This window comes from Copidosoma floridanum, unplaced genomic scaffold, assembly GCF_036245765.1.
Source record: "Copidosoma floridanum isolate Cflo_tuat_1 unplaced genomic scaffold, Cflo_Japanese_pri ptg000013l, whole genome shotgun sequence".
Classification (NCBI taxonomy): domain Eukaryota; kingdom Metazoa; phylum Arthropoda; class Insecta; order Hymenoptera; family Encyrtidae; genus Copidosoma; species Copidosoma floridanum.
Window position 1 is genome coordinate 28,822,473 of NW_028321890.1, and position 23,445 is coordinate 28,845,917.

The 23,445-nt window shown below is 43.1% G+C and overlaps 1 protein-coding gene across 1 annotated transcript; it reads right to left on the reverse strand.

The window, feature by feature from the left end:
- Positions 1-21,598: 21,598 nt before the first annotated feature.
- LOC149374990 (odorant receptor 94a-like) lies at positions 21,599-22,945 on the reverse strand. The gene is made up of 4 exons (XM_089590789.1): positions 22,154-22,945; positions 21,978-22,082; positions 21,751-21,906; positions 21,599-21,658 (listed from the first exon to the last, which is right to left on the reverse strand). The coding sequence occupies exons 1-4, from the start codon at positions 22,943-22,945 to the stop codon at positions 21,599-21,601; spliced, it is 1,113 nt and encodes a 370-aa protein (XP_089446915.1).
- Between the last annotated feature and the right edge of the window lie 500 nt (positions 22,946-23,445).

A 23,445-nucleotide genomic window follows, 5' to 3' on the forward strand; every position in this document is an offset into this window, starting at 1 on the left:
GCCCGGGGGCATCGGCAGTTCGGGCCCTCTGCCGGGCTTAGATCAATGGCGCCAGATTCCGAGCGGTGAAAAAGCACCCGGCCGCTGTTGGCCTATCTGCTGCGGCTGCCGACACCTTGACCCTTTCCCCCCTGCCACTGTGTTGGTGGTACACTCGACTGTACGTGTATAGAGTACAGTACCGAGGTTTACTCAACTGTACCCTCGTACTAGCTGAGCTTGGGTGTTAATGACGGTCCACGTGTACTAATGGCTTTCTAATTGGACTTGCCTTGGGAGCGGCTGAGAAGTTGACGCGCGGCGTTCCAGTGGTGTTTTTTTTTTTTTTTTTTTTCTAGTAAATTAATGGATAGGTATCGCGTCGATCGAAAGTATCGCGTGTTTCAAACGAGAATATCTGACAAAGCCGGCACTTTGTGTCTTATGTGTCAAACAAAGCTTTCGGTAGTGGCTTTCAGTTCGAGGTGAGCTCCTGCGTTGATTAATCATTATTGCTTGCGTAGCTTTGGGATTGTACGTTCGAGTATGCGGGGAGTGATTCGAAAAATGTAAGGAATGATTGCCATCAAGTTTACTCTGGATCTTCAAGTTGTATACATCTGTTTTTTTCACGTATGATTTGATAACATAAAATCAGAGGTTCATAATATTAGCCAGAAATCAATAAAAAATGAGGGAGCTTTTGCGTAAAGAATTCAAATTGTATTTTATTCACTCTCTGCTCTTTAGTTTACTTGCCCGTTTGTAAATTGTTATTTTTGGGAGAAAAAGGAAAAATTACAAAAAATTTATTTCTGATTTTCGAATAAAAAAGAAAAAAAAAAAAGATAAAAAATATTCAACGTAGTTTAAAGTTTAAAGTCAGTATCAAAAATTATAATTTCGTCCGTAAAATTTCGTATGATGATTGAAAGCTCTCGCAAAATAAAATCAAATGTACGAATGTCGTTTGGATTTCAATTTCATTATGAAATTTCTCATACCTTTTTCCTCGCGAGAAAAAAAAAGGTAAAATTATTCAGTGCAAAATATATGTATATCCGAAATGCTGATACGACCATTTTGTCATTCAAATAACAATTCTACTCGTTCGCATTCACGACAGCCCGATATTTTCATTCGTCAGGATAAATAGAGTGAACGACGTTTCATAATGGAAAATATTTTGGGAAAATTCCCGGGGAAAATCGAGAGATGGAAATATGCTCTCCCCATCTCATTTGCTCGAAAATGAAAGGTAGATAAATAGAGAATCAAAGTGAGAAAACTATTATCAATTGACCATTTCTATCATCATCTCGCTTATTCCCTGCCCGAAAAACACACAAAAAAAAAAGAAAAGATATTGGAAGGATATAGAGCGTCTCGTAGTTTACGTTACGTTCGACGAAGGGAAAGTAGAAGAGAGGTGCGACGGGCGCAGCCTTTTGTTTCACGAATATTCATTTGTCCTCGAGACTTGGCCGATTACTTTGCCCCGACCCGTACTACAAGGGATTTGCTCGACTCCGGATTTCCGTCGGATCCACCGCAGCTACGACCCGACAGGAGACTGAACTACATCTATACCTCGCAAATTCACGATTCCTCCACCATCACCCATCCCCCCCCCCCCCCAAATGTGAAAATACCACAGAATCAGCTGCTTTGAATTTGATCCCGGTCTCACTCTCAAACATGCACGCGCATACACGTAGACTTCAATTTGACCAAGGGATTGCGATGTTTACGCAGCTCAACAGTTGAAAGGGATGCTTCTGATTCCACGATGGCGCAAAAATAAATCCACCCCCGTAATTGAACATAAACTCGTGTATTTGTTTAACGCAAACGTGTGATTTTCCATGAGTAAAACAGCGCTCCAAGAGAGAGATGGAAATGGTTATTTTCGATTAATTACAGTATATAAATATACACGGCACGAGGAGACGTTGGGTGGCAGGGGAGCTAATGAAATCTGATTACAAGCGGGTGGGTATGGGTTGATTTGCGCCGAATTGATTTCCAACGCGGTCGACGGAATAGATCAAATGCACGTGGCTTCATTACGCCGATTAAAAATACGTGTACGGTTGATCGCACCGACTGAGCAAATTACGATGGGCCGAGCGTTGAATTGATAACGGGACAAATTGGTTTCGATGAAATTAGACAAAGGGTGCATTATTCACGAGAGCCATCGATACTCGTAGAAAATTTACACGGGAGTACGGTAATAGCGAGTGATGAAAAATATATCTCATCGGGAGTTGGCGAGTATCGAAGACGCGGACAACCCACGGAGACATTTATTGCTGTCCCTGACCCGCGATGAAAATTTCAGCGCCACGGAAATCTCACGCGACCCTCGGCGAGACGAATCGAAAAATTCAGAGGTGCGCGGCATCAATCACGCCGAGGCTCCAAGTCGACAGTGACCCCGTTCCGAGGATGGGAGGAGAAGGAGTTCAGAAATGGACCAGCTCGAGATAGCTGTGTGCTGTTCCGTGGCTTATCTGAATTTCACTGGGTGAGCTCAGCAGCCGGCGCGCCCTGGAGTTAAGGGGCTAAATTGGAGGGGGCGGCTGCGGGAATCGATGCTTGTATCTCGATCGCCGATCCGGACTCGGAGAGGCGAAAAGACGTTCGTTGTACGGGAAGAGCTGATAGTCAGGAGGACGTGCATGAGGGCAGGAGATTCTGCTGCTCGAGTCAAGTCAGGGCTGGGGGCTTTTTTTTTTTTTTTTTTTTTTTCAATCTCACTCGAAAAGCCGGCTTTTGAACTTTTTACGGAGGAAGTGGGAGACTCGGGCGGGATTAGAGTTAGAACGGACGCATCAGGTTGGTTTGGAAAACAGAGCTTTTTTTATTTTCATTTTTTTTTTTGAACAACTGATAAATTATATGACTGGAAGGATTTAGGAAGGGAAGAAAGGCAAATTGCCTCCCGTACAATATATACTTACGTTACCACGGAAGGGTGAGAGAGTCGTCAATTTTTTAGAAAACATGTTTATGCTCTTTTCGTGATCCCCTCTTTCATGCGGGGACCAAAAATTTATACGTGTATGAATACGTAAGGACACTCAGTTTTTAAGACAACCTTTGCATTTTTAGCCTCCCTTTTATTTTTCCCGCGAAAAATTGAATTTCTTTCGCTCACACTTCCCAAATTTTGATTTTATCGCATTTGTATTGTTATTTCACATGCACTTGCTGACACTTTTAATCTTGTTTATCATGTTGGTTGGAAAAAAATGTAGGATATAAGATCCCGAATAAGCATACATGAACAAATAAATTAAATGTATTGCTTTTTAAAATTGACCCAACGATTACAAATGCGGGTATAGAAATACGTGGAGAAAAGGGGATGAAAAAAAAAGGTGTACATTTAATAAACCCGATACGTCGGGAAAAAAGCTGGCACGGCTGCAGCAGCGGTAATTGAATGATAACCTTGCAAATAAGTTTTCCAGAACCTCCTACGTAAAACCGTTCGCAAACTCCACGATATACGATATACGCGGCAACATTCAACTTTCGCTTATCTTCATACCCAGCATGTGCAACACCACCAGCACCATCAAAGAGTGACGCATTTTCGTTTCATCGACTCCCCAAATACAGCCACTCACTCGATTGCGTATGTACACGTGAAAGAGCAAACGCTAATAATACAAAGCGCTCGAGCTTACGTGTACCTACATATTATACACCCCCACACTCTACATTATCGCCCGCGTCTGGCTCTTCTCCATTACTATACGTGAGCTTTCCCATCTGCACATACAATGTTGCATACACGCGATGGAGAAGGGGGAGAGAGAGCGGATTTTTCGATACACATGCGCTGGTTGTAAAAGTCCTCCTCTCTTTCCCTTCGTTCCCATGTCTCCCCCATTATCTCTGCTTTCGCAATGTCCACCACCCCGGCAATCGAGACGCGGATTTACATACTCGGATATGAAACGGAGTCGCGGAAATCAGCTGGACATTGTCTCGGAGGTAAAAATGTGCCTAATTGCCGCGTGATCTTTCCCCCCGCACATTCCTATCGGGCCGAAACTGTGGGGGACACGGAGAAAAAAAGAAAAAGACCCCTTTTTAAGCGCGCTCGCAATTTTTCACCCTTCCTATAATCCCAATTTCCATTCAAATTGCGTTATTCAAATGTGGCCGTACGCGTGCGCCCTTTGTAATTCAAATTCGCGGAAAAAGTTGCCGATGCGCCCGCCTGCCTGTGGCAGAAATTTTCGAAAACTCTGCCGTCCCCGTCTTTGGCCCGCGAAACAAGCGCTCGGGTTATACGTGCGAAAGAGCAGATGTGCCAGCAGGCGCCTGAAGGTGCTGTGAAAAAAGTTGCGCGAGTGACTTGGTGAATAAAAAAGAGAAATATGCACGCCTTCGCGCGTAGGAAAAGATAAACTTGGATGGTCTGTGTAACGTGGTTGTTGCTTATACATCGCCAGTTTTTGCGTCAGGGGGGGGGGGAAATAAGCGCACGCTCGTTTGGCGTTGAACTTTGGACCTATTTTTTTCGTTCCTTCGAGAGAGAGAGAGAGAAGAGTCGCAAAAGTTGAAGGTGCTTACTTCCGCTGGAACGAAAGATCTGTGGGTACGCAACAGCGACGCGCAAGGGCTGAAAGCTGTTTAATTAAATCGAGGCTCGGCGTCTGCTTGGCGCAACTGAGTTCCAGATTAAACGCCCAACTCGAGCTGTGCTTCAAGCTTTTGACAAATGCTGCTATTAACCCGTCGAAAAGTTCGCGCAGTTGTCCGTTGTTTCGTTTAATATACGGATTGCTGAGACGTCTTGGCTCGGATACACAAAGTATATGCGTATCTCCTCGAACGGAGCTTTCTCCTACCGATTCATTACATGCCTTGTGTCTCTGAGTTGCCATTGCAAAGGTAGATATGACGAATGGATGAAAACGATCAAAGTAATCGAAAAGGCGATCGACATTCTGTCTTTTCGTCGCATCGGAGCAGATAATCAAAGTAAAAAAAAAAATAATGGAAGACGAAGAAAGAGATACGGAGAAGAATAGAAGAGATGATCCAGTAGACGAGACAACGATGTGAAGCGCGAGATCTTATCACAGCGAGTGAATATTGGACGAAGGGAATCACAGCCTCTCGAAGCGCATTCGCATTGTATACCTGCTTATGCGCATCCATGTACGTGCACGCATACAAACAGACACGAATGAGAACTCTCGAGTCGGAGTAGGCATTAAAGAATAATACGAATCGCGCGTCCCCCTCTGGGAGCTATGATACGACTGTATCTCGTAAAAACATAAATTTACACGCAGCAGCTGCAGGAGCACTGGATTTTATTGGAAAGAGCAAATCCCTCTTTGCTCTCCTCTGTATACGGTGTATCGCTAAAGTTAGATTTGTGGAGTGTACATATAAGTATTGCTTGGGAGTGCCTAAAAACAGAAGGAAAAAAAAAAAAAAAAAATCAACGCCACTGTACGCGTGTGGATACTTAGAATTTTCCGTCTTTTTGACGTCTCTCCAAAATATCAGATCGCATTGTTATCGATAAAGCTATTTTCATTGACGATGTCTTTTGTACTGCTCCGCGTTTGAGAATGCTCCTTCGCTTCTATTTTAGCTTTTGTTTAAATTTAGCTATTCCCACTCTCTCGTACCCGTGTGACGTAGAAAATAATTGATTGCACCTCGCTATATTTGGATTTTTTAAATTGCCTTGCAGTGCGCTCATTTTTACCCATAGGGGCGTGTCTAATAGCGAGAAGGGCACAAGAACCATAAATAATTCGGACGAGCGCGGCGAGCGAGAAAAATAGTCCTCGCCCAAACGGCCTAATTAGTACATTGCGGATGACGAATGCTATGCTCCGAGGAGGCCGAGACGCATCACGGAAGCTCGGAGGATACGGGCTCAAAAAAAAAAAGAAAAATAAAATGGGCAAGAATTTTTAATCAAGATACCGCCTCGCCCTTAACACGTATAGCGGTATAGTTGCGTTCTTACGGGGCGCGAGGCAGCAGATCGATTATGTGAGCTGCCGGGGAATTTTAACGAGTCGGAGATGCGTCGGGAACGAGCACTCGCGTTCAGGTGCGTTTGTAGGTGTGCCTTCTTACGCGTTTAACAAAAGATGCGTATACGAGGATCCTGGACTTTGGTTGATTACCTAAAAAAAAGTGCTCTTTACTCGACACGTAAAATAGTAAGGTGTGTTTGTCCGTGTTTTTACAATTAAAACGAATAACCATCGCTTTGCGGAGTGATGCGTAAAAAAGAGTTCATCATATCCCACACGTTTTCGTAAATCCTGCAAATTAACTTTAATCAAAGTATCCCCGCCTGAAAAAAAGCCATATCACGTAGAAAAAATTAATTACATCTCGTTGCTAATTCGCTAAACGATTCAAATGTACACGTACGAGCACAGCGTATCTCAAGACTCTCTGTTGAAAGAAAGAGAAAAAAAAAAAAAAAAAAAACAGAAAAAAAAAAAAAAAACCAGAAAAAGGGATGCATTTAATGGAGTTATTTCCGCACCACGGGACTCAACACTGCCAATGTGTAGAACAAGGAGGATCAAGCGCGGAAAAGCATCGGGGTGTGCTCGCCAGAAACAGGAGAAACTCGCACATAGAGATGGGGGGAGGGCACCACAGCAGGCCAAGCTTGCAAAAATGCGCGCAAGTTCCGTATCGTGGGGGAGGAGGTGGGCGGGTAGTAATACTGCCAGTGCACTTTTTGCCACTTTTAATCTGTTAATGCAGCCCAGAGCCCAGAGTGTATTTTTGTTTGCAGTGTGCACACGCGTGTTTGCCTCTATACATACCTTGGGTGCTTTTTCACTTATGGTACATACATATATATGAGCGCACGAACGAAAAAGAAAAGTCCTCGATAGTTATTGCAAACGAATTGCGTGCCGATCTTTTTTCCCCCGCATGGGGGCACGAGAGAAAAAATGATACAAATTGCTTTTGTAAAATTATTTCATTTAAATACACTTGAAAGAAGAGTTTATCAAGATTGGTTTAATTAACTTGGAATTAAATTTCTTTGCATTGCATGAGATAATCTTTAAATATAAAAATACATTTACACCTGTGATGAAAAACCAATGAAAATCCTTAAAGAGAAGGAAAAATTTTGATAATTACAAGCAAAGCTTAGCATCCAATCTAAATTTCAAGCGAGTACAGGTACAAAGCAATAGCAGAGCAGCAAAACGAAGGCTCAATGGCAAAATCAATGGGACGAGTCCGACCAACACGATGTAACGTCCCAGCCGTATAGGTCTACAGAAACGCACATTGAAGACGCGAAAGAAACAACGTACATGCGGATAGACCAGGAAATCGGTGGCTGGCAAAGTGGCCGTAATTACGGGACACTTATCGACCCCCCAACTCCGCATAATACACCCTCCTCGCCATAGACGAGACTTATCATCGATTGTCGCCTATACCTGCTTGGGCGCGCTCTACCACAATACAAGAAATCCTCAACGTCAGCTTGATCAGCCGTACAAGTATACAGAGGCTTTTCTCACCAGTTTGTAATTTGTGCTGGTACCCACCCTCTGAAGTACCAATGGATATAATACAAGACAGGTGCATCGTTGCCATTGCGTGCAATAATGATCCCCAGCACGGATACGAATGTGGGGCACGTTCGCTCGAGTATAGATCACCGCGTGGGCGGTGTGTACGCACGTACTTACGTATTTATGATGGGCTCTCGCCGATGCCGTTCGAACGATAAGCGAAGGCGGCTTTTCCCTCGCTTTCAACGCGATTTTTCTTCACTCTGCCAGCGATTTTTTACGGTCTCTGAGCTACTTCTTTCGCTTTGCTGTCGCGCGACGGTCGATTGTTTGTCGTGCTGTAATGAAAAAGGCCTCCCCGAAGGTTGTTACGATCAAAGTTCTCCTCCCCTACGGCCCCTCGGCTGATTTTTTTATGCGATGTGTGCTCTCTGGCGTGGAAAAGAGTGCCGAGCTTGCAAGCTTCCATTGTTTGTCGAAGATAATTGCAAGGGGACAGCGTGACTTGCTCGGATGAAAAAGTGAAAATTTTATTGCAAGTGTGTATCAGTTGAAAAAACCATCAATGGAGGCAAGGGAAATGTGAACAATTTTTTTCCATTATCCATCACGTGGCTCATTCGCTGTGTTTACTACTACCATCATTCTGACATTGCGCCGTATTGTCTTCTGTCCTCGGAGTGATTAATTTTTGTGCCTTTAGCAAACTCCAATAAAACATAACTCATCGGGGAAAAAATTGCAATTTTTCCAAATAAAGAGGAACAAAAAACTGGGCCAGTGGGATTCAAGAGCTTTGGAAAAATGTATGTTTGCACGAGCATGAATGATTAACGATTAATTCTATTATTCGAATAAAAATTATTTTCTATAAGTATCAGGTCTTTCAAAATTGCACCTTTCCCGCGAATTTCCCGTTGGATCCTCGAAAGTAAAATAAGATCTGCTGATACGCTCGATCCCATTAGGGTCCGGTAGGCGATAAAAGCGATAAAAATTTCTTCCCCGACCGCTCCCGACCCTAGAAAAAAAAAAAAAAATTGATGCTCGACACTACACGCCACGCGGTTCATCTACGGCAAGCACCATTAAAATATTTATCGAGGAACTGTCGGACGCGGAGGGCATACATATGGAAATAAAAATTCACCATCCTTGCCATTACAGGCTCTTCCGGCACACCGTGTGAATAAAAAAACATAAAGTCAGAGGTTCCCGAAAACTCTAGACAATCTCCCCTTACACAGCAGCCGAGTCGAGGTAAACGACCCTCTGAAATCCATCAAACGTGATTTATCGGCTACCTATACAACGGTACGCGCCACCCGTGCAGGCCTCTAACATTTTTCGACTCTCATTGTTTTCCGATCCCACGGCAAACGCCTCTCGCGCACAAGCGCGTGCATCTCTTGCACAACAAAAAGGGGACAAGGTGCTTTCAATCGCCGATGTCTGTGCTATCACGCACCGCGACCACCTCCCCCCGCTATTCGGGAAACCGGAGCGCACGTCCCATCACTTTTTGGTGTCCACCGAATACGACTCCTCGCTCGATTTGAGCCGCACCACGCGCGTGGAGGATGAGATAGGCACAACCCTTCGCACACACTAGCTGGTTTTCTACCCCCTCCCCCACCCACCCTCGATACTCCGCACTGCCGGCCAGCGCAACAGTTTTCGACGAGCCGATTCCAATTTTCTGCTCGTGCTCGATTGAGCCGGCTACTGTGCAACCCCGTTCACCCCCCCTTTGAATGTCCCCCGCATAACGTTCCTTCATGGCCACGTTACCTCCGTTTAATCAGCCGGGGCTCGGGCCATCAGCGACAAAACCCTTTCGGATAATCGATGTATCGGAGCCTCCGACCCTTTCGCGGTACGTAGTTTCTGATTGAAATGCGAAAATTAACATTGCCGATCTCCATCGGGATGCCAACCTGATGCACTGCTGCCGTACTTATTTCTATTCGTTTGTGAGCATACCATGGAAAGCAATTTTAAAAACAACGCATGTATGGTTGAGCTTTTGTACAGCTCTTGGAAGTATCAATGACTCCATTAAGCATGGACTAATAGCCTTCTCATCGACAGTGAGTGAGTTGTACAAAATAATAGCATATTTTCAATCGAAACAAATGATTGGTCAACAGAGCAACGATATCTCAAAGTGATTAAAGTTTCTGAATTGAAAAGGACTTTCTGATGCTATACACAATAGCGCAATCGACTCGTTCACTCTCTCTCTGTACATCTGTATATGTATACGTTACTCTTTTCCCCTCGCAGAATTTCAAAGCCGAGTATATCAGAGCAAAGTACCCCAATAAAGAATAGAAATTAAATTCCCCGGCGGTCTGCCATAATCGCAACTTTATGGGCAGTTTCGCATAAATTACAACTACGAGCGAGCGAGAGGCCCGAGCGCGCCGCGTGCGCGGCTTCTCTCTAATGAAATCGCTGAGAAAATGTTTCGATAGATTTGGCAAGGCTCCCGAGCCCGCCATACACATAGCTTCGCGCTGCCATCACCGGAGCTGAATAAAACCTCATCCCGCGGACCGCCTATACATGTACGTGTGTATACATAGCCAGCGCACGACAAAACTCCGCGTCTCTCGTCCTTTTTCTTTCGTATCTCTCTCGTTTTCCCTCGCTCCGTCTCTCTTACTCGTATTTTTCCGTTGCTCCTATCTGCCGCTCCGTTATGTACTATTTTTACTACTATTTGCCCCGCAGTTAATGCCACGTGCTAGTTCCACCCTCTACGTACTTGTTTATCTCGGGCCAAAATTTTTATTGCTTCCAATGAATTCCTCGATATTTCACCGCAATGCTTTTCGGGGATTCAATCTTACGTCAACCATCATCATACAATAATCCTGTGTGTTTGTTATTATTATTATTATTTTAAGTGAGAGAAAAAAAACAAAGTTTACGTAATTTTGTAAATAACACAAAACTTTTACTCGTGAGGCTACTCAGACATACATTCTACGAGTTCATTGAGTTAATAACTATTTCTGGAACAGTGATTAAGTTAAATATCAATATGAAGGAGATGTCATTTTATACTTTGGAAGTAAAACGGCCAGCGGGAGATCCTGGGCTCACACTCACCAAATGTTTCAACAAAGTTTCAAGTGTGTCGTCAGGGGGAGCTACACCTGTTGGAATATTATACGGCTTGTAAAGTCTTCATAAAAATTTTACCACTTTATACATTATAATACCACTCATTGAAATTAATCTCCGGTTCTTATCAGAATTACTGTTACAGTGTCCTCGAGTGGCAAGAGCAATGTCCATGATAGCATTTCAAGTTATCTGGGAAATTCTAACGTTGAATAAAGTATCAAGGGCTTCCACACTTCGGACATTTCTAAGGTTCAAAAATGGCCCCAAGAAACTGGATCCCATAAAGGCAAAAAAAAAAAAAAACACAATAATGTCACTAGAAGCAAAGCCCGCTTTACCGCATCCTGTACAAAGCCAAAAAAATCCCATTTGCGCTCGAGCGAGTCCCTCTTTTTTCCATACATTGAATATATTTCAGACTCGGAGAGCAAGTTACAGTACCCCGTAAATTTCGTCTTACCGCCACTCCTGGATCGCTAGCCTGCATCTCCGCGTACCCTCCACTCCGTACGAGTAAAAAACACGACGAAAAAGTATCAAACTGCTGTTTCTCCTCCTGTACTCTGCTGCTACAACATTGCCGGACACATAGGAAAAGCGAGTCTATGGGTGGATCGGCAAACGAGAGCCAAGGGGGTGGACGGGCCGAGGGAGAGGCATAGGTATGGACATACCTAGGTAGCAGCAGCCAATCGCCGCAAATCAGTTTGGCTAAGGGGTAATTTATCCATGTCGTCGGGTTTGCCTCCACTTTCCCTGCTCGTCGACGCGCAGAGTGGAACGTGGGGCCGCTCCTCCTCCTAGTCGTAGAAAAGAGATATTTATCGAGCTCCTGGGTGACACTCCTCGCCCCCTTGTCCCTTAAGGACCGAAGCAAGCCGGCTTTCCACCAAGTTTTGCGCCCCGAAAATTATTGCCCACCAGCTCTGATATCAGTATGAATGAGGGAGTTTCGCTTAAACGCGGGGAAAGGGGAGCCGAGTGTGTAAGCGCGTGTTGCGAACATTGTTTCGCGAGGAGAGGTCCCTCTGCTACTTCCTGTTTTGGGGCGGTAATCGTTATTTAGTGCAAATCATCGCGAAAACTGTTCCACTCCTTATGTTCCCTCTCTCTCTCTCTCTCTCGACTCTTCTTTCCCTGCTTGCCCCCATGTGGTTTCGTTTATTTTGGGGCACGGATGGTAGCTGCTGCTGCTGTGCGGCGTCGTTCGTTTCTGACAAGTTCTCTCGGGGGAGGAACGAGAGTTCGCCCGTTACTCTCGCGCGCTTCTTGCAAAATTTCGAGACTTTAACGTATATATTTTCATTACGAATTGCACGTAATGCGTATAATTATGTATGGGGTCCTCGAGGCATAACGCGCACGTGCGAGTACATCCTTAATTTGCAAAGTCATCCCTAGTTTTCATTTGTTTAATTGACTGATGTATCTTTGGCCATTGTGTGCGTTTGTTGTGATAAAACAAAATTACCCGCGTTGAAGTAAAGCAATTCGCGAAGAAGAACAACAACGCTAACAAAAATAATACATCCTTTCGTTCTGGAGTTGCGACGAAAGACAAACCAAAATAAAACTTGGAAGCTTAAACTCCCTTGGGGCTGAAATTCAATCCCCCGGCACGAGCGATTTGATAAAATCCTGCACTAGCTCATCGTGCCCCCTTCGCAGCCTCCTGGCCTTTGCGGTTTCAAATGTGCGATGAGAATTAACTTCGTTAATGACCACGGCGTCTTAAGTAACCAAGGATTTGAATATGGAAACGGAAGAACTTTCTTCTGGGAGTATGAAGTTTGCTATTGCGCGCCGAGGGACGGGGGCAAGCTGCTGAAGTGGGCATATAGTAAAAAGAAAAAAAAAAATTTGAAGAGTCAATATGGAGAGCGGAGGTGAAAGGGGGCTCTTGAAAAATGTATTCATTGGTCTCGTGTGGACACCATGAATATGTCTTACGGATAAATCATTTGAATTACATCAAATTAGGCTCCACGCAATCGTTACTATGGAAATATCATTGAAAAAAATCAAACTTAAGATCGTTCAAATGGCAAAAAGATCTATTTTGTTTCAAATCACGTTATTGGGTGTCGCTGAAAGAAATACCACAACATGGAATGAGACGTCAAGCAAAATGGTAAAAAAAAAACATATGTTTCGGTGTTGGTTGAATATTTTTCATTCCCAATAACCCCAAATTCGGGGGTGGGTTACTTTATTCCTGATTTACTGGCAAGGACAACTTTTTCACTCGCTTGAAAAAGCCACGTGGTAGCTTGAGAAAAAAAAACAGAGACGAGGTATAAAAGAAGAAGGGTGCGATGTAAAAAAAGAGAGAGAGACAGGGAGTGAGAGAACCAGAGTAGCTGCTATACGGGGGGGGGGAAATTAGAATCCCTCGGCACGAATCCTGAAAGACGACTCACGTGGGACAGCCGTAGCGTACACGTTAAAGCCAGCCATACAGTTGTCCTATTCCGTCTTCGGTCTTTTTCTTTTCTCCTCTTTTTCCTTCCCGCCGCACTGGCACTCGCATGCTTTATCTACGTCCCTTTCTTACCCTCGTTTTTCTTCTTTTATTGCTCACTTTTTGTCTCCCCCTCCCCCCCTTTCCCCTTCGTGCCGTCTTCAACCACCCCGTACATCTCCTATTCTATGCATTTTCTTCTCCACGTCAGTCCTGCGAAACTATCGCGTCTACCCCAACACTTTCAATTATTTATCCTCCTCCCGCTACACCTGATGCCGCTTACTCTTTTCCACCGACTCTAGTCCCTCATCGCACAGACTTGATTTTTCTTTCTTCCACAGATTAATTTTCATCATCCCATCTTTAATGTTATTGTTACGTGGTACACAAAATTTTCCAAAATGTCATTAATTTTACAATCGACGAAAATTCCATCCTTACAGCAAACTAATCTATACCCTCAAGACTTTTATTTTCTCTTTTAGGTACTTCGAATTCCCTATATCCCTGGACTCTCGCACACCTCCTTCATCACTATCCTTCCAAGCTAACCCTCCGATTCCTCCCTAAAGTAGCCAACTTAACTCACCACTCCCCCCGTAACATATCCCCCTCTCTTTTCTACATTGCACTTCAAGTTATTCTCTTTTCCCCTCGCCCCAAAGAGCAAACTCCGAAGGTGCAGCAGCACGTACACGCCACACGTATATATATATACATAGGAGCGAAAAAGAGGGGTCCAGCCCGCGAGGAAAATTAGCTTTCTCCTGGCATTTTATGTGTCTGGCAGGGCAAAGGGCGTGCATCACCAGGGATTCCGAACATTGGCTTGATGGCGCCCGGGAGGTCGAGGGGGTGTCCCCACGCGCGCGAGCCCCAGCGCTGCACGTATCAGTATATGGACACACAGAGAGAGAGAGAGAGAGATGTCTTCTTGCGGTGATAAGAATATCCAGGGGGAAAGGAGGAGTCCTCGGCTATCCGCTTACTCCGCGCCATTTTGCATCGGCTCAGCATCAGAGTGGGCGATGCAGAGGCAGCAAAGTACGTGGTATATGCAGTAGCTCGGACGCCGCCTCTGGCCCGCATAAACTACCGGATCTCGATGGATATACTTACGTCCGCATAGTCCCTCGCCCTCCTCCTTCGCTTCATGCTGCGGGGCTCTCTGCACCTATGTGTACACACACACTTGCCGAGCTCGCCTTGTGTCTCTATCATTACGCGGTATAGCCCTGGTAGCAAGCGACCACACGTACCCCCGAGTCCTCCGCAGGACTTTTTCCTCGAGGTGAAATAAGTCTTTTCACTCCTCCCACTTTCCATCCTCTCTCGCGAGCCGAGCTTATTGGTATACTGTTTGAACTGCACAGCGAGATCGGAGGTGTTTGAGAGCTCTGTCGCGCGATGCGTTTCAATTCATTGGTGAGATATTTCAGGGATTTTTTATCATTGACTCAAAATGCTCCAAACGATGTTGAGCTTGTGTGATATAACAATTGATTTTCTGGATTATATATTTTATAAAAGTATTTCAAGCCCATAGGTAATGGAAGTGGGAGACGTCATAATCCTCGATGAGTTCGGATTAATTTGAATCTCGAAAATCTATGTCTCAGCGGGCACCATCCGATAATCTTATTAGACCTCTTAAACTTTGCGGATCGAGTTTCGCGATTGGCCATGCGCACTCGTGACGGCATTACCATAACGCGATCAAGTCAACTGCTCTCGAAACTCATTCCTAAAATTACGGATCCATTATTTATGGAGGCTAAGTCTGACAAACTTTTCCGACTCTTCTTTCGGAACGAAGTCGATTTCGTTATTTTGCAGTGTTCAACGCCTTTCGATGCAACGATGATTCCGGGTGGCGTTTCGCGGACTAAAATCCCCGCGTATTGGGGAAAGGCACGAAAAATCCTCCGAAAAAAGAGAGCTCTTTGGCGTTAAATATTTGAAAGGGCGCGCGCGAGGAATCAGCATTCGTAATTTGAAAAACCAACACGCGCCCCGGCCGTTCGTATTTAACAAGTTTTAATTAACAATGCCCCCCCCGAGGTGCCGAAAGAAAAAATTAAAAACCGCGTACGCGAGTCGGAAGCAGGTTGTACGCACGGGGGGAGGAAAAAAGAGCCGGGTATGCTAATACGACGGTGAAGTTGAGGAATCCGCAATTTTTCCCCGCAACAACGGCCGTATACATATTGCGTACATATTTCCGGCGTGGCTCAACGCGCGGGGCAAAATTATGCAGCGAGAGAGGGAGGAAAGTGTGACGAGCACACTTTACCTAATTCTCACTTGCCGTGCGCGCTTATCATTTTTCTTTTCCCCGTACTTACCCCCCGCGCAAAGTGCTCAAGTGCTGCGGCTCTGATTAATCGCTGTTTCCCCGCGTGCATGCGTACACACAACCCTCCGGGCTGAAGCATAAATACCTACGTGCAGCACCGAACGAGTACTCGCGAGGGCAACAAAAAACATCTGCCGTTTGTTAATCTATCCACACGGCCGAGGGAGGCTAAACGACTTTGGGGGGAGTCATCCTAGTTCGAAATACCCGATCCGTTTAGCCGGTGGATGAGCAAAGTTTTACGATAAAGCGGGGAAAAAGAGGCCTTTTGTCGGGCTTTCGCTTCGATCTATCCGTGCAACTAATTCTCTACCCGTATCGTGCGAGCTCGTCTTTTGATCAGCATCGGAATAAATGCTCCAATTGAAACTGTTGTTTGTTCTCTTAGAGTCTGGTTAATTTCGCTGTACAATCACGAGTTCAACATCGCGTGGAGGAGCGCAAAAGGCAAGTGAAAAAGCAAAAGTGAAAGAGTCCATCTGCTTACAGCAGGGAGTATTAAAAAAAAAAAAAAAAAAACTCGCGAGGGGGGAAGGGTGAAGGAGACACGAGAACTTTGGTCGCGGTGCTTTAAAAAGGAGTAACGCGAAGCTGGAAAAAGGGAAAAAAGGGCCGAGATAGGGGACAAGATAACACGGTGGACGGGATCTCGGTTTACGATTCCAATTACGGGCGCGGCGAGCCGCTGATCGAACGTCACTGCCGGCACGGGCCACCACTGCTACTTCTTCTGCTTCCCAAGTCCAATTAGGGAAAAACTAATTTTAACATCGGCGTTGCACCTTCGCCAAGACTTGACGAGAAAAATCCCCTCGTTCCCAGTTACATGCATATATTTTTGCTCCCCACCTTGGAGCCAACTTCATCATGTCCCTTCCCTGGAGTTTATTTTTTGCTTTTTCCTCCAAAGATTATACGAGCTCTTTCGGAGCGGTGGAAGAGCAGGACCAGCAACGCAATAATCCGCGTGTTGCTAAATTTAATTTGGCGGTCAGCGTATTAGAGCCCGCGAGTAAGGGGGATCACTCGGCCAGGGCGCACTTTACAATCCTTTGCTCGTTTCTCCGGCGATGCAGCTTTATCTCCCGCACCCCGAGATGATTAAACCCAACGCCCTATCTGGGGTATTATCTTCGGTTTTGTTCTCTGTTTCATTAAAGGTTTTTTCTCTCCTTGGCGTCCCGTGGTGGCGGATTAGCTCATGACGACGGAGTTTGCGGTCGTGACGGATTATTCGCGCGTCGAGCAACGATGGCCAGTGGTTGTTTAACTACATTTTAATTAGTATACAAATTTGTGAACTGCCTGCACAGCTACGAGTAGAGTTTTAATGACAAGTCCTTGATAGTATGGTATTTAAAACGTAGCAGCACAAAATCACAATTCTCAGAGAACCTAATTGATCACAAGTGTGCAATAAACATATAATATATTTGAGCAGCTGCATAGAGTTTCTCGGTTATTTGGCTTTGAAGATTTGCTCATCCCAATACCACACTATAATTTACTGCACAAGCATTGTATCCAATGGAAAGGGCTGAGCATAGTAACGTGGTAATAGTTAGTAGCTGTGGACGAGTTTAGGGGGGGATCACCTAGGATTTAAAGCGTGAAAAAAGTTTGAGGTATGAAAAAAAAAAATAATAATAATAATAACTGTAGGAAAATTTCAATCGTAGTGAAGTAAACGTGGGTTTCACTGCCCAGACAAGAATAACAATTTAAATTCATAAAGTATCCAGAGTGTAAAAATATTCTGAGCAAATATCGTGTGGTACGGGTGGTTTACTTTGAAATTTTCTTCCCGAAAATAAAAAATTTTCTCATTACGGCCAAAAGCGGGTAAAACAATAGCAAAAAAGGGAGGGAGTGGAAATGAAACTGCAGGGAAATCCTGTTGAAAATTGTACATTTAAATTCCAACGAGGAAATCCGACTCGATTTTTCCCAGTAGCGATTCCCTTCCGTTTCTTTTACTTTTTTTCTTCCCCCTTCCCTTCCGCCCCCAATCGCACTCGTCCCCGACTGTAATGCGCACGAGAGAGTAGCCTCTTTTTACGAAGCGCAAAACTCCTACGCCAAACGCGCCGACAGTTCTCTAAGCCGGGCTGGAATAACGATTTCGGCGTGCAGATTATCGGCAAAGGGCATCGGAACTTTTTTTCCATCCCCCCCGGCTCGACAATAGTACACCAGACTACAACGAAAAACTCGCCGCGTAACAAATTTGATAGTTGATAAAGGAAAGGGATTTGCAGTCGCGACACAGAGAGGGATATCGTTTTTTTTTTTTTTTTTTGCGTCTGTTGAAATTTTATCCCGACGTGAAACCGAATCCAGGTAAATCATTGGGGAAGATTAAATATTGCAATACGTTCTCCCCCTCCCTCTTTCCCGTCTGGCTTTGGTGCTTTCGTTTTTCCCCGCGTTCTTCTTTTGTAAAACATCCATCAAACCGGCCGATCTGTTGGGTGGAAAAACATTAAGCCACGGCATTAAACAAATCTCTTTTTTTTTCCCCTCGCGTCAAACTGATTCAATATGCATACGTGCATGACGTTTCGTTTTTCTTTTTTTCTCTTTGCTAGAGAACGGACGTACGAGTTTTTACGTTTTTTGTACGTTTGCTCGTTGGCTGAATGGAACTAGCTAAACTGAATCTGTTTAGGATTAAATGTTTAATTCAAAGTCAAGAGCTTTTCAAACATTTTTTCGTGCAACGATCCATTTGTTTTGGTGAGAAAATAAAAATATGGTAAACAGTCACGGGAGCTCAGTTGGCTGAGTGCCAGAATTATATCTGAGATTCGATTCACAGTGGAAAGACATCAACGAAAAATCAGTATAATAAAATTATTCGCTGTTGAAAATCAATAAAATCGTTACAATTTATGAACGATTTGTTTATTTATGGCGCGAATGGCTTCTGACTGTGAGAAATGAGATTTCATAAAACTTTTATATCACATCAAAAAATAAGAATCTCAATTTAGATAGAAATTGCATTACGCTAATTTTTGTTGATTTTCGTACAAAACACTTTATGACAAAAACATGTATCAAATCTTGGTAACAAAGGCAAGATGTTCTTAAAAATATCAAAAAACATTGAAATTATTATGAAAATTACCTACTCAGTTGACGAAAGCTTTGAAGTTATTTGAAACACAGTATCCAGAATACGTACGTTTTATTATTTAAAAAAAAAAAAAAAAAAAAAAAAAAAAAAAACACCATTCCAAATACCAACCAAGGTGACAGAATTACCCGGTAATATACCCCATGAAGGACAAATAACGTTGAAACACAGTGCACCTTTTGACCCTTGACCCCTAGCCTGGAGTAACTCGCCGTCCAATTCTCGGGAAACGAGGAAAGCTCGTACATGTGGAGGCTCATGGGGATGCAAGGCACCCCATTTGCGATACGTAACAAGTATTTCCTCGAATTTCCACGCCACGTACGTATAGGTGCATGGCGATACAGACGCACAGAACGGGGCAGAGAGAGGGCGTGCACCAGCAGTCCAGAATAAAGAAGCCAATCTCACGCACTACCGAATTAGCCTGTCCGCATGTCCAACCAACATGTTTTGGTCTCGTGAGCATAAAGGGAGAACTTCCTGGCTGCCGTGTACGCACGTACATCGTGTGGCTCGACTTTTTTTCTTTTTTTTTTTTCTCGTCCTCGGTACACTTGAAAGGACATTTTTCGTCCAGGCAGCGCATGTGTGTGTGTGCATAGATCTTTGCGGTACAGAATCGCGTAGCGAGAGAATCAAGAGCTCCATTGTCTCCGGCACGGTGAAAGGAGACTGATGACGCCACAGGTTCGGCCATTCGATTTGCCGGGGAAAACGTGCATCTGCACCCGCGGATGAGAAAAACCGGGGTACGAAAAAAATATTTCAAAAGTTTGTCAAATGCATTTACCAAATCCTGGCAAATTATTCACTGAATCCCGGATCTCAGGCCCCATCCGCAAGACGCAACGGTAACAAACGATAAAAAACCGCCTGTTCTCTCAGCCTAATAACGTTGAAAAATTTCGAGCTAGCTCGAGCTGGGCCGTTTCTCCCTTTTCATATCCACGTGCTTGAAAATTTAACCACTGCACCCTCGCCATGATTAGTCTCTGTTTCCACGCGCTCGCGGGCCCACCACCCTCTGCACCGTATCGTGGAGCAGCAGCGTTGGCACCTGGAGAAAATTCGCTACTCGAGAGCAAACCAGTGGCAGCAGCGCGGAAGAAAGGCAGCGTTTTAATGTTTAAACGATCCGAGAATAGAGGGAGAAATAACAGGGCTTTCTTTCCTCTTGGCGCCACTCACCTACTCCCCGTGCAACGCTGTAGCGGACCTCTATACCTTCAATCTACCTCTCTGACGCTGCAGCGACGCATCGCTCACAATTTACGTAATGCATCGTTCACCATAAATTCCGGGGAGAACGGATTGACATTGGCAGCGGGGGAGACCCCACCCAAAACGGATGTCCAGGGGGTGCGTATGAGTTGTCGTCGCTGTGCTTCCGTGGTGCGTTTTTTTTTTTTTTTTTTTTTTTTTTTTTCGTACACACAGGACAGCGTTATCTGCTCTTCTCTTCTTTTCCGCAGCCACCCCTGTTTTTTTTTTCGTGCGCACACGTACGTCGTTACTTTTTTTTTTGCGTGTCCGCGCTATCTCTGCAGTTCCTCGTTTTGCGTACGGCTCTCGATACGTCGCGACAGCCATGCATTTTAATTCCGTGGAAAGATGCCAGTTTTCGTTTTCTTTGCTTTTTCGCGAAATGGGGATGTGTAAGCTGAGGTGGAAGCTCTGGATTGCGTCGGTGGAATTTTGATAGTAAAAAATATTTTTGCACTGGTTTTGTATCAATAGTTACTTTCGTGTTTCTATCCGCTGATTCGTGGAAAAACGCGGGAACCATTGGCCGAAGAATTTAATTTTTGTGCGCTCTTGCTGTACGTTTATAATCGTACTTTTGAAAAATATGAAAGATAGACGAGCGATAGTGTTTTTTTTTGTTTTTTTTTTTTATTCGTCAGCAAGTTGAAACGAGTTTCATACGTTCATTTTATTATTTTTGCGCTCACAATTCGAAAGTTGGTGATGACGACGCGGAATTTTTTACACGTACAAAAGTTTCCAATCGTCACTGTTTTTGAGAATTAATTGTAGTTTATGACTGTACAGTGCAAACAATACGTTACTCATTTATGTGAGAAGCTGAAGTCAAACTTTTTTCAGAAATTATTAGGTTCTGTGAAATAAAAAATTTTTTATTTTCAACTTGTATTAGCCCGTCCGTAGTTTTCATATGACAGCGTTTAATGTGAAAATACGGGAAATCAATAAAACCAAGCAAGAAGTCGAAGCCGTAACATCTATTGGTACTTTCTGAAAATAGATTCTTTTTGAATAAATATTTAAGTATTGTAAAGTAAATTTTTAATTAATATTTCTTCAAATAATCTCGTATACTTCATTAATTTGTTTTTTCGAAAAGTCTACTCGCTAATTAAGTTTAAATTCAATTTTCCTACCAACTTGTATTAATCCATGAATCTACGGTAAAATACACGTACGCAAGTGAATACTTGAAAACATTCCCCACCAACGTAGTAGTCAACACATAATATAAGCACGTGTATTCTTCATTGGTTACTAAAAAAAGGGGTTTCCCATCTAAATTTTGAATGTAAAGAGAAAAAAGGCAGTAATTAAACTGTAAGTTCTTTTATACTTATTTCTACGGAATCATTTTCTCAGGGGTTTTTCCAGGAACATTAGAACTAAAACTGAAAACAGGTTTTTACGTGACATTATGCCAAATTTGAAGAAAAAAAGAATATGAAACAAAAAAATTTGATTCATTGAATTACACAGTAAGAGAAAAAGTTTATTTAATTATGAGATTCAAGGACATCTCTCTAGTCAAGTTACAACTGTAAAATAAATAATTTATTAAAGTATTAATAACTTACACTTTTTAAATTTTGAATACAATAAAGTAAAATGGAAAAAATACATAATAATAGACATTGCGCAGTAGATCCTTTCCTCGACAAACAATGACGTCCTATCTATTAAAAAAAAATGTAGTGCAGTGTTGTCTAAATTCTTGCATTGGCTTGATGCAATAAACTCACAGTAGTGTAAGACATTTTTATTACCTAAAAATTTAAGTGGTGCATAATCAGATAGTTGATAAAAGACATGTTAGTTTATTTCTAGTTTCATATGAACGATCACTCATTTTGTATACCCATAAAAATGTGTTCAGATTTTGCGAGCACAATCCGTGACAGGAAATACTTTGAGCTTTTTTATTGCAAGTCATCAAAAAAAACAAAAATCTCCTTTCACGTGGTTCCATTGAAGTCCAATCGCTTTCGTAGATAGCATTCGATATTTCTTGACTCTGTTTTAAAAAAACCATACAACAGCAACAAATTGTAGTTTTCCTATGGATAAATAGAAGAAAAAACTTACCATTAGCACTAATTGATTGCCGAACCAGCAATAGATGAAGATATGCTGCAAACTGTTTAAAGAGAAAACGCAAATCCACGTGAAATCAGAACTAAAGAGTTTATACTACAGAAACAGTAATTAAATAGTTTAAAGAATCACAAAATTTTTACCAAGCATTAAAATAAAGTTTTTACCGTGGAAGCTTGAAATATGCTTGAGCAAATGATACCCATGTGAAAGAAAAAAAATGGGACAACAACACCAATGATCATGGATTCCACTTTTTTTTTAACTCTCCGAATCAAGACGTTATGGATGAAACAACCCTTCATGTCAAGCACATCACCACGACTCAATTTTTTGATTCTATGGGCATTCAACTCCAGCTGTCCGGTTATTACCATAAACAGTCCAGCGGGCATGGTTTCGAGGGAAGAATGGATGGCAACTGCAAAAATGGTCACTATCACTTGGAAAAGAGCCGTGAAATATTCAACTTGTAAATTTGAGTCATCGTAAAATTGGTAAGTCTTGAGTGGTAAATGTTCGCTGTTGATTGCCTTTGACACAAATGCGTAGAAAAAAGTTGCTGCGCTGCTGATATTAATAAGCATGAAAAATGTAAAGAGCCACTTTGATGTTTTCATGTGTTTTGATAGAATCTTTGCTTCCTCGTCATTGTTGGCTTTGCAGTGTGGAATTTTCAAATCTCGTACTATTTCAATCATAATGTCCCGATGATATAAGAAATTAACGATTTTGAGGCAGATATTCAAGAATGCCATGGCCAAAAACAGCGACTCAGTTAGATCTTTAGTGTTACTGTTTTCTAGAGCAACTTTAGCAGCTAGTGTTACTGTAAAGTAAAAAATACTTGCAACTACAAAGAACCGATACAGTTTTTTCGCGAACCCGAACTTTTCGTTTTCCTCGTACCAGACACCAGAAAGGTGCAAAGAATAAAAGTTTAGCGGCAGCACGTCCATCTCGGATGTAAATTTTTGTCTTAATGGACAATGCAGTTTCAAGGACTATGTAGGGCTATAAACAGGTAGTAATCCAATATTTTAATGGACATTAGAAGTTCAATTAAGACATACAACAATGTAATTAGTACTAGCCTCTGCAGGTTAGTTTGGTATAATAAATAGATCAACACACTGATCCATTAACAGGAAAAATGGTCATTAAAAGCGAAAATAAAAAAAAGAACTGACGCGTACGTCGCAGGCCTATCACTACGTTTTGTCTATTTAACCTTTTGTTACAAGGTCAACTTTTTTTTTTTATTTTTTTTTTTATGAGATATGAGTATGATGGGAAGTAATACGCTATATTGATTCTTTTTCATCGGGTTGCTCAGGAATTATTGTTTTTAATTCGTCTACTGTGCGGTACATCGATGACTTGAGTTTAATTGAATATGCCATGTCAATATTGTGACTCTCGTCACGCTTGGTGCAAGGGTCATCATTAATACCTATAC

What these genes read in the sequence shown, in the direction of transcription:
- LOC149374990 (XM_089590789.1), bottom strand. Translation starts at nt 22,945, where the DNA reads ATGGACGTGCTGCCGCTAAACTTTTATTCTTTGCACCTTTCTGGTGTC. An exon ending in GCATATTTCAAGCTTCCACG is followed by an intron (nt 22,083 to 22,153) that starts GTAAAAACTTTA and finishes CTGTTTCTGTAG; the next exon opens with TATAAACTCTTTAGTTCTGA. An exon ending in ATCTGAACACATTTTTATGG is followed by an intron (nt 21,659 to 21,750) that starts GTATACAAAATG and finishes TTAAATTTTTAG; the next exon opens with GTAATAAAAATGTCTTACAC.